Source organism: Suricata suricatta, chromosome 12 (genome assembly GCF_006229205.1).
Source record: "Suricata suricatta isolate VVHF042 chromosome 12, meerkat_22Aug2017_6uvM2_HiC, whole genome shotgun sequence".
NCBI classification, from domain to species: domain Eukaryota; kingdom Metazoa; phylum Chordata; class Mammalia; order Carnivora; family Herpestidae; genus Suricata; species Suricata suricatta.
Window position 1 is genome coordinate 65,341,962 of NC_043711.1, and position 11,814 is coordinate 65,353,775.

General features: G+C 39.9%; 1 protein-coding gene across 3 annotated transcripts in view; it reads right to left on the minus strand.

Annotated features, from left to right (window-relative positions):
- The window catches only part of PCSK2 (proprotein convertase subtilisin/kexin type 2), a 289,537-nt gene extending 278,411 nt beyond the window's left edge, over positions 1-11,126 (minus strand). For all 3 annotated transcript variants that reach the window (XM_029917598.1, XM_029917597.1, XM_029917596.1), the window contains exon 1: positions 10,629-11,126. In XM_029917598.1, coding sequence (XP_029773458.1) covers positions 10,629-10,805 — 177 coding nt within the window. In that variant the 5' untranslated portion in view covers positions 10,806-11,126. The remainder of the gene's footprint in view (positions 1-10,628) is intronic.
- Between the last annotated feature and the right edge of the window lie 688 nt (positions 11,127-11,814).

Below are 11,814 nucleotides of genomic sequence, written 5' to 3' on the forward strand. Positions count from 1 at the left end.
GTGGGGGTGGTTATGTTTAAATGAAGTTGCTTTTACAACACCAAAGACTTAATCATGCATTTCCTACATAAAAGGTAGCTACTTTTTTGCATGACCTCAAGTATATTGTAGTATAGAGGTGGAATTTAAGGAAAGGTATTAAGCAGGCTGTGTTGTAGCTTATGGGCAAGTAATAAATTGTATCATGTATCTTGAATGTATCATAGATAAGCTGCTATATAACGATTGCCACTTCAGATAGCTGTGAAATTAGGTGATTAACTAGTTGTTACTTAACCTTCTAATATCTGTATAAGTCTAATTACATGAAATAAAAGTTGGTGTTTTGATTTTTTACTTTGCTTTTCTGTTTGGAGTGTCATTGTAACTACTGTATTGTAAATGATGGAAAATGATTGCATATGTTAAAAAAATTGTGGTATATTAAACAAAAACCACAGTGAGATATCATCTCACACCTGTTAGAATGGTTAAAATTAATAACTCAGGAAACAACAGATGTTGGCAAAAATATAGAGAAAGGGACACCCTTTTGCATTATTGGTGGGAATGCAAATTGATGCAGCCACTCTGGAAAACAGTATGGAGGTTCCTCAAAAAAATTAAATATAGAGCTATTTTACAATCCAGCAATTGTACTACTCAGAATTTATCCAAAGGATACAAAAATGCTGATTCAAAGGAACACCATGCACCCCAATGTTTATAGCAGCACTATTGACAGTAGCCAAATTATGGAAAAAGACCGAATGTCATTGGCTGATGAATGGATAAAGAAGTTGTGAGGTCTATCTATATATATGAGGGGGGAGACCCCCTTTTCATTCAAAAAAAAATGAAATCTTGCCATTTGCAACAACGTGAACAGAACTAGAGTGTATTATGCTAAGCGAAATTAGTCAGAGAAAGACAAATATCATATCATTTCACTCATATGTGGAATTTAAGAAACAGAACATGAAAAGAAGTAAATAAGGAAAAATAAGATAAAAACAGAAAAGCAGAGAGGGAGAGAAACCATAAGAGACTCTTAAACACAGCGGACAAATTGAGGGTTGCTGGAGGGGTGTTGAGTGGGGGATGGGCTAAATGGGTGATAAGCATTAAGGGGGACACTCGTTGGGATGAGCACTGGGTGTTATATATAAGTGATGAGTCACTAAATTCTAATTCTGAGGTCATTATCATACTATATGTTAACTAACTTGGATTTCAATAAAAATTTTAAAATGTGTGGGTGAGGGAGAGGGGAAAATGGGTGATGGGTACTGAGGAGGACACTTGTTGGGATAAGCACTGGATGTTGTATGGAAACTAATTTGACAATAAACTATATTTAAAAAATTTTAAATGTGTATATTAATTAATTTGATACAGAATTAAAATAATAATTATAAAAATAAATAAAGAGTAACCCTAGGATCCTACAGTTTTCATGTTCTTGTCAACTTCCTAATGGATAAACTATTTACATCCTGTGACATTCTTGAGTCTATTTCATCTGTATCAGAAAATTAAGGGTTTGTGTTTATGTTTCATTTTCAACCTAAGAGTTTATTATATTCAATTTTCTCATCATAGGAGCTCAGCACATTACAACATTCTCCAAAAAGTCATGGTCAAATTGTTTAAGGGACAAAAATGATCTGTTGAGAGAATTTATTGCTTTTTATATATACCTAATGTAGAAGCCATTTATTAATATGGAACCATTACATTTAAGGTAGAGATGTTAATTCAAATGTAATTTCTTGGTTCCTTAACCATTAGTGGAATTTAGTCACTTAATGGAGTTCAGCTAAATATAATATAATATACTAATATGCTTCTAAGAAAGTATATATACATAAAGAGGTATATATATACACATATAGTTAAAAAATTAAAAAAGAAGTGTACATATACATACAGATACACATACACATACTTATAGGTATGTATGTGTATCTATATATACTTTAGATATGTATATAGCTGTGTATCTATACATACATATGAATATGTATGTATATCTATACATACTTACAGATATAGATATGTGTATATATACTTCTTTTTTTTTTAAGTTTTTCTTAACTTTTATTTATTTTTGAGAAACAGAGCATGAATAGGGGAAAAGCAGAGAGAAAGACATAGAATCCGAAGCAAGCTCCAGGCTCTGAGCTGGCAGCATAGAGCCTGATGCGGGGCTCCAACCCATGAACCGCGAGATCAATACCTGAGCCGAAGTCGGTCGCTTAACCGACTGAGCCACCCAGGTGCCCCTGTATATACTTCTTTAGAAGTATATTAGTATATTAGTAAAGAAGGTGAAACTAAAACTCTTGCTTTCGAACTGTCCTGTGATTATTTGAATCTCAAGTAATAATGCACAAATTCAGCTCAGGGCTTCTTTTTGAAATGATGAATCTGAGCTCAAATGTAAAATGAAGCCATGGCTCTAATGAGTGGAAAAAGTATGAACTTCAGGCTTCATGTTTTATTTTTAAAGCCTGACTTCTTTGAGTACTTACAGCCAAATATATAATTATTGCAAACTTAGCTATAGCATCACTCCCTGATGTGCTATAACATTGTGATCTACAGCTAATAAGACCTTTTGAAAGAGACATTGGATTTTAGACATTCATTCATTTGAGAAAAAGAGGTGTACTTTTTCTCCTTCTTTTGTATTTTGATCAAGTTTTAACTGCAGGCTTTATTTTTTCCTGCTCAAAGAGCTAATCTATTCTACCACTGATCATTTATAAATTGGGGATTTTAGGGAAACACAGGAGTCTGCCAGTCATTGATTTGCTGCCCGTTACCTACTCCTATTTCCTAGCTAAATTGCTGCCTATAAATAAATGGATGCCACAGGGGTAGTTTTATGAAAACTAGTTCTTCAAGTGCCTTTTCTCTGAGTTAATGGCCGAATAGTCACCTTGTGATCCAGGTTTATTTATCAGTCAAGAGGCACATAATGAGTACCTATTATGAGTAAAGTATATTGGTTGCCAGTGGGACAAGAATGTTTAATGGATTTTGTATTCTTCCTGGAGAAGAAAAATCACAAAGACCTGTATAGTTGGTTGACATTTTGAGGTGAAGATATAGGAACTTTCATAAGCCTTTTAAAAATTATTGTTCTTGTAATCTGGTTTGGTTTGCTTGTAAGGTTCAGAGAATACTTGAGTAACTTAAGAAAAAGGAAATTTAGGGGTGCCTGGGTAGCTCAGTCTGTTAAGCATCTGGCTTTGGCTCAGGTCATGATCTCAGGGTTCACGGGTTCGAGCCCTGCGTCGAGCTCTGTGCTGACGGTTAGCTCAGAGCCTGGAGCCTGCTTCAGATTCTCTATCTCCCTCTCTCTCTGACCCTCCCCTGCTCGCACTGTCTCTCTCTGTCTCTCAAAAAAATTTTTTTTATTAAAAAAATAAAAAAGAAGAAAAAGGATACTTATTGACAGTATATTGGTTTGGGTAGTGCTGGTCCTTTTAAAAATAAATTCACAAAGTCCAGTGCCTTAATGTAATAGTGGTTAAATTTCTCACTCATAAAGTTCTTCTAAGTCAAGAATCTGGGACCTGGGGTCCTTCAATCTTATGACTCTGCCATATTTGGCATTTGGCTTCCAAAGTTACTATTCTTCATCACATCAAACCCCAGAAAATATAAAGTGGAGAATCAACTTATAGTGAGCTTTTATGCATCAAGCAAGGAAGAAGTGCACATCACTTCTGCTTACATTATATTGGCTAGAATTTTCATATGGTGGTACCTATTGGCAAGGTTGGGAAATGTATTGCTGTGGTCCATGGAAAAGATATTAGTTTGGTAATTAGCTTTTACCTTCTGTCACAAAAATCTTTTGCTGGGAAATGGAGCTGGAAAGTTATATTTCTATAACTGAGTTTCCTCAGATGAAATGTCTGCATCTCCTATGGCCTGTATGGGTTCTTTCATGGAAACTAGATCCCATTCTTCTCTCTATAACAACTAGTGAATCAAATTTCCTAAGAAAATCAGCAGGATTGGTTAAGATAATTACCATGGTCTTTAGTGAATTAAATTCACTGGATTATTTGAGCCAAGCCCTCTCAAGGATCATGGCCAACTCCTGGATGGGTTCCCATTGGCCTGAGTGTTTACTCCTCACTCAATCGGTTGTCACTCCCAATAAAGTACACTGTACAATTGCCTTCTTGACCAAAAAAAATCTAGCCAGGTCATCACCTTATTATTATTACTACTAACAATAATAGGTTAAAAATGTTTTTAAATCTTTATTTATTTTTGAAGGAGAGAAAGAGATAGAGAGTGAGCAGGGGAGGAGCAGAGAGAAAGGAAGACACAGAATCCAAAGTGGGCTCCAGGTCTGAACTGTCAGCACAGAGCCTGATGTGAGGCTTGAACTCACAAACCATGAGATCATGAACTGAGCCAAAGTCAGATGCTTAACTGACTCAGCTACCCAGGCACTATAATAGGCTTTTTATTCTATGCACTTGTCACTGTGTTCAGAACCTTATACACATTATATTATTTATTTTTCCCAACCACTATATTCTTTAGCCACTTCAAATAAACATGAGCCTCTTAGAGATTTCATAATCTAGACAAGTTTCCAGTACTTTCAAATTCTAAATCCCATCATCTATACCTTTGAACATTGCTGTTCCTGGCTTTCTTCAGTCGCAAGAGGGGCATTGGATATAGTGAGTGTTGTAATAAATGTTGCTGGTGCCAAGAAAAAGGAACAGATTAAATGTAGTGGAAGTCCCAAAGAAATAGAGAATGTCTTGGTCTATGTCAGTCAGATAAGGCTTAAGGGATGAGCTTGGACTTGACCTAAAGCATACTGTATTAAGTTAGAGTCCAAAAGAAATTCATAGCTTTCATGTTGGGGAAGTTGAGTTCTAGACTATTTACTTTTGGCTACCATGGTAGTAGATCTTGTAGTTTCAGGAAAATTCTACCTTAAGGGCTTATTAGATATGAATCCTTTTGGAAATACTTAGGATCAAATCTATTTCCTGTTTTGTTTCCCCTTCTGAACCATGTTAATCTTGATCTAGAGAAGTATGGGGCAGAGGGTGGAAGACTATTTCTTCTGACTCACAATTGATCCATGATGAAATGAGAGTCAAATTATAGAATCTGGTTTCAATATTGTTAACACCACTAAAGAGGTGAAAATAAATATATGAAAAAATGTTCCTCCTATCCATAATAGCTAATGAGCAAAAAGAAAAGAAAGAAGGAAGAAAGAAAGAATGAACAAAAAAACTTTTCAGGGTAAAAGACTTGAACAAATGATGTGTAAAAAATGATTTCCAAACCACCACTAAGCATATGAAGATGTATTCCACTTCAGCTGATCATCAAAGAAATGCAAATTAAAATCACAATGAAATACCATTATGTACCCACCAAAATAACTAAAAGGAAAAGGTATAAAAAATCAAACGTTGGTGAGAATGTGAAGCAATCAGAAACCACACACATTTCTGGTGAGGTCAGTTTGTGGCAGGCAGAATTCTGAGATGACCCCCAAGATTTCCTCTCCCTCATGTACATGCCCTGTATAATACCCTCCCCCTGAGTGTGGGAACAAGATTGTAAAAATGATGGATTTCATTTATGTGATTAGATTACATTTTGTGGCAGAGGTGAAGAGTTTTATCAAATGTAGTTAAGGTCCCAAATCAGTTTACTTGAATTAATAAAAATAATTCTCCTGGGTGGGCCTTACCTAATCAGGCTCACCTAAGCAGGGACTGAGTCTTTCCTGAAAGAAGGGTGAAAGTGTGAGAAGGTTATGGAAAGGGTCATGCAGCAAGGTCATGAGAACAGCCTCTAGGAGCTGAGTAGAACTTGCAAAAATTGAAGACTGTGGGTTTACAACTACAAGGAGTTGAATTCTAAACATCTGAATATGCTTGGAAGTGGATTTCCCCTTAGTTGTGCCTGTAGATGAGGACGTAGCTGGCCAATACCTTGATTTCTACCTGGAAGCCCTTTAACAGAAGACCCAACTAAAATGTGCCAGACTCTTTATCCATGAAAACTATGAAATAACGAATTTATGTGGTTTTAGGCCACAAAGTCTGTTACATTAGAACAAATACTACATTTGTTAGAAATGTATTAGAAAGCTGATACAATCTCCTAAAATTGAATGTATATATACCCTTTTACTCAACAATTCTACTCCTAGGGATATTCCCAACAGAAAGCCATATATGTTGGGAATACTTGCACTACAAAATATATACACTACAGTATCCACAGAAGCAATAATCATAACAGCTTAAAACTAAAAACTACCCAATGAACAAGAGGGGGAACTTATGGGGTATGGATAATTCTTTCTTGATTTGGATGCTCATTACATATGTGAGCCCAGTTGGTAAAAGTTTATGAAGCTGAGTTCTTTCCTAAATTATACTTCAATAACATTAAAAGAAATTTAATTTTAACATTAAATTCACTTTAAAAATTAAATTAAAATTAAAAAGTCAATTAAAATGGAAAAACATTTATTCTTTCATTGTATACCAGCACAATTATTACTAGGCTTTTTAAAATGCAATGATCACCCATATTAAAGTGGTCACATGATTTTACTTGTGTAATTATCCTAGCCTCAGTCTTAGCTGGACAAAAACCAAAACCTACTGTAGCAAAACAAAAACACTTCATTGTCATTTGTTTGGATTTTCACCTTAATTCTTACTTGAATCAACATATTGCTTTAATAAATATTTTTTTGTTCTTCCAAGAGATTTAAAATTACCAGTGTATTATGAGTTTTAAGGCATTCTTTGGAAAAACATCTCTGATGTTATTGTAAACTCACTTACTCTCCTAAACATATACATATGTCTATACATCCTTTTCTATGAATAGATGTCTTTGAGCCAGGTCATGATAAAATACAAAACTTTAGTCTCAATACACCTTTCTGCCAGTAAACTTATAGGTATTTTTATTCCATTTCAGGGAAGAAATACATTTGTTTAATCATGGCCTTGCAAGAGTTTAGAAAAATAATAGATATTCATTTAATATCTCATATATAGACCACTGTGCTAAATAGAGGGCTATAAGAAGACATAGTATATTGTTTCTCCTCTTGGAAGATTTATGATCTACCTGAAGTAAATACTCGTACTCATCTGTTAATGACATAGTTTTATATGTTAATACCAAATAGGTATTGGATATAGAAAAAAATTAAAAAGAAAGAAAGGAAAGGAAAAACATCAGAACTCTAAAATGGTGCTCTGAGAGCAGAGTTCTTGGCTGTCCATGAAGTTTTCTTTTAGACAGTTGGTAGAAAAACAAAGTTATTTTTTACAAAGTAAATTTGGTTTTAAATCTGAGGGTTTTTTTTTAACTTTTCAGATATAAGCTTAACTGCTTGGTGCTTTAAGTTTTTCATCTGAGAATTAGGTCTGACGGCAACAATCTCTACCTCACAGGTTTGTGAGGTTAGATGGGATAACTTAGTGAAATAGCAGATTCCCCTCGTCTGCATAGCTGACCCTTCTTTTGGATGGATAAATAATCACTGAGGATCCTTGGTGTCTGACCCTGAGCATTGGAGAGGATGGGGCAGTAGGGAGTTGAATGATATGCTAAGTGTTAGAGAGAGGAAGTAGAAGGAGGCATTGTGGGTTTAAAATGAAAAAAAAAAAAAAGTAACAAAAGTGCAGTATAGCATGATGAAAACCAGACAGGACAGTGTGTGAGAAGCCTGGAGGAACAGATAAAATTAGGAAAGTTTCCTTACAGGCTGGCAAACCCAGCAATAGACTTGTTATGGTGAGGAACTAGAAATATAGAGGATATGATCCTTGAATATTTACCTTTTAAGGGGAAAAATACTTACATTCACATTTACTTACATATATGAAATGACCGAAGGAAGAGTGACAGGATGTACTAGCTTATGTCATGTAGGCTTTGCTTTTTTGTCCCATGGGAATTTGGAGAAGAGAGCACATTGTGGTCCATTGTATCAGGGAAGGTTTGGAGCTCAGGCTTGAAGGATGGGGAGGACACCAATCCAAGGAAAGAGAAGAGAGCTCCTTCTACACAGGTGTGGCATCATGCAAAGATTTGTCAGACAGAAGCATTCTGCCATAGACTGATTTTCTAACTTAACTATGTATCAGAACAAAAATCATTTGGATAAGAGATACTATTTTTGAGAGGTTATAGAGAAGTGAGGAGAGTGGCAAGTTTAAGCTCATTTTTCCCAGATATAAATTTCATGTGTGAGGCTGATTCAAAACCAGTGGGCTCCTCTCCTAAAAAGTAGGGGTGAATGAGGCTTAGGTATCTGATTTTACTCTGAAGTATGAGTTCCCTGAGATTTCATAGTAAGCATATCAAGATTATCCAGATATATTTATGATGAGATTGTCCCTACATCTCCTTTCTCAAACTCCACCATCAAAACTGTAAGTTCTCCATTAAGCTGTTTACCTCTATACTAAAAAAAAAAAAAAAAAAAAAAAGTGACCTCTTGGAGAATTTAGAAGTCGAGCCATTATCTGTCTTAGCTACACCTGGATTTGCTTAAGTTGTTAAGATCCTAAAGGACATTATTGTCCAAAGGGGAAGTAAAGAGGAGGTAACAATAGTCTGCCTACACTATGAAAAGGTGCATGGTGTGGGGAGAGAGTAGCAGGCATTCTTGCATCAGCTGCAGCCCCTCTACAGTAGAAAACTAAAAAGCCTGATGCCATATCCCTTCTCAGCACACCTCAAAGCCCAACACAGGTTGCAGAGCACTTAGCCTGTTTGGTATGTTCTAAAAGGTAAAGAGCATGAGTTTATTTCGGAAGGATCTGGGTTTAAATCCAAATCTGATTGTTTTTTCCTTGGGCCCTGTTCTGAACCAATGTCCTTATCAGTACCATGAACTTAATAATAATAGTAGCTTCCTCAGAGTGGTTGAGTATATTAAATAAGAAGATGTGCACCCAGCACACAAGGGTACCCCATTGTTGTCAGGTAATAATAATCACGGTTACAATCACTGTTATATTTATGGCTTCTGGGTCCTGAATCTTGCCTCCTAACAAGTTGGGGGGTGGGGTGGGAAGGATGGAGGGTCTGTTTGTTTAAGTGTTGAGATAAACACAAACTCTTGAAACAGCCCCTGGGCCAGAATGACAGCGGGCTGTTCCCTCAGCTCGCGTCTTCTCTCCCCTGCTCCACCCACGCTTCCCGGGAGCAACAAGTTCCCTTCTGCAAAGACCCGCCCGCGCGCCACCGGTAGACCCAGAGGGCTTCTCCTCCCAGACCAGTTTTACTGGCGGTGAAACCCACCGGGGGTCGAAATCGCCGCTGCCAACGCCCTATCAGAAACGGAGAGCCAGCTGCCCGTGAGGGAGCCACGGCTGGGAGGGAGACGGGAGGCATGGAAAGTCCGTACAGGGGGACTGATAGGAGATCTAGTTTGCGCTGCCCTTGAGAGGCAAAAACAACAAAAGAAAGCACTCACAGTTCGTCTCCAGCCCCTCTCCCGGATCAAGAGGGAGAAGATAGGGCCCCAAGTCACACAAACCTCCACCCAGCCCTCTGGCTGCCAAATCGCATCCCTACGTCCTCCACACTCCCTTTGCCCGGTTTCTCCCTGCACCCGCACTCCACCCCACCTCTCATCAGGTCTCCTAAGGACACTTGCGATTTCTGATAAGATATTTCGTAAGAAGGACAAGTAGGTAAGCCACGGCCCCCACCTAGCACTCTCCTCTCTGCTGCCTCCCAGAATGGATACCCTGGAGTCACAAAAGGATTCCCAAGACGTCTTGGATTGGGAGCCTTATCCGGCTTCTCGAACAGTTGAACTCTGACAACTTCTTGGAATGGGAATCCCTGTGCCCTCGTGGGAAAGCCATGCTGGCCGCCCACACACCAGGAGAGACACCCCAACGTCTCCATTGGGAACTCCTCTAAAAAATCTACCTTTCCATCTTCTAAAGCTGCGAGTTGAGAGTCAGAGAGCTAACTAGGAGTACGCTTCGGGGGCGGGCGCCCGTGGTCTGGGGCGAGGGCGAGAAGTTCCACCCCGATTTTGTAAAGAAAACCCAGTTCAGGTCTCCAAGTCTGGAGCCAGAGAGCTGTTAAGGAACAGCGGCCGAAGTCACCGGGCGGGAAGTCCTCCTAGCGCGGGGTCCGAAAAGCACGGAGGTAAATTACAATATCTAAGCTTTTAGTCCTGTCCCTTGGAAACTACTCTTTCTCCAGGGGGTGGGGGCGGGGGGATACATCCCTGACGGAGACTGCCAACGTCAAGCCCAGATGTTCAGCACTTCATTCCCCCATCCCCACGCAGCCTTGAGAACTTGGTACCTCGGACAGCAGCCCGGGCGCAAGGCATTGTTAGAACGGTGTTATCTTGTTTTCGCCACCAAGTCAAAGAGCAATAAATTATTTTTATGACCTTACTAGTACAATTTGAAGGACATTTTAATTACATAACCCGCGAAAGATCACCGGAGGCAATGTCGTGTTAAAGAGCCCATGGCAGAATATCTGCATCGCATGAGAAAGAAAACTTGCAAATCTGCAATGAGATTGCGCAGGGCTGCCCCCGTTTTGAAACAACATGCGAAATGCAAGGGAGATCTTACCTTTCGGACTCCAAAGCCGTGTTCTGCTGCAACTTGGCGAGCTTCTTCCTCTCCTCCTTTATGCAACTCCACCAGAAAATGATTTGTGAAGACCGGTCTCTCGGCAGATGCAAAAACCATGACACAGAAGAGGAGCCCGGCGGCCGCTTTCCACTGGGAGACACAGCCACCTTTCATCTTTCTTGGGAGTGAAAAGTGGTGCTAGGAGGCGCGCAGGCTGGTGGAGCGGGGGAGTCGGAGGAAAGGTGCAAATAAAAGCTATATATATGTATATAGTTTTTTTTTTTGGTTTGTTTTTTTTAAAAATCTTTGTGTAGAGAAAGAGACTGATTAGGGGGCTCAGAAAGCAGCAAATCAATGTGTGTTCTCTTCCAGCATCTGGCTGGCGGGGAAGCTGTGAAGTCAGTCTCGCTGGCAGAGGTGCGAATGTAGGGAGCTGTGTGTATCTGAGAGAAAGAGCGAGTGTATGTCTGTGCTTGAGGCTAAATCTGCATTTTCAGCTCCTCCTCGGCTCCAATTCCTCTGGGGACAGAGGAGAGCACCAGCCTGGCTGACGTGCGCTCGCCAGCAGCCAATGAGGGCCAGAGATGCGACGGGCCCCGCCCTGGACCGCCCCAGGCCCACCCCTGCCCGCCCCCATACGGGCCGGCCCGCCTCCGCCGGCGGGGGGCGCTGAGCGGCGAGCCCGCGCCCCCGCCCCTTTCAGAACCCTGGAGAGCTCCTCCATTTCTCCACCCGGGCCCGCCTAGCTCCCAGGAAAATCCCCCCAGCAGTAATCTGGTCGACGGCGCCGGAGTGATGTCATTGTTTGTGGAAATTTGTAAGGCTCTGGAAAGGGAATTACGGCGTGTGCCGCTCCCTGAGGCCCCAAGGGGAGCTGGGGCACCGGCCTCTTCCTATTCCTCTCCCCTGCTTATTTTCCGCTGCAAAACAACTCTCTTTTTCTCTTTCTCTCAAGGCATATTTGCCTCTCTCGCCTAATAACAAAACAAATATTAACCCTCCTCTCGCCACTTTGGGCAAATCCTGGGAGGGTTACTCCCCTTCCCCGCACAGAGAAGGTTGGGGCAAGCAGGCTTCTTGAGGCGACTCATGGGGACGAGTATTTATTTATTTATTTATTTATATTTTTGTAGGCTCAGAGCTTGTCTGGAACTAAGCAGCTGGGAAGCCTAGCAGGAGATCA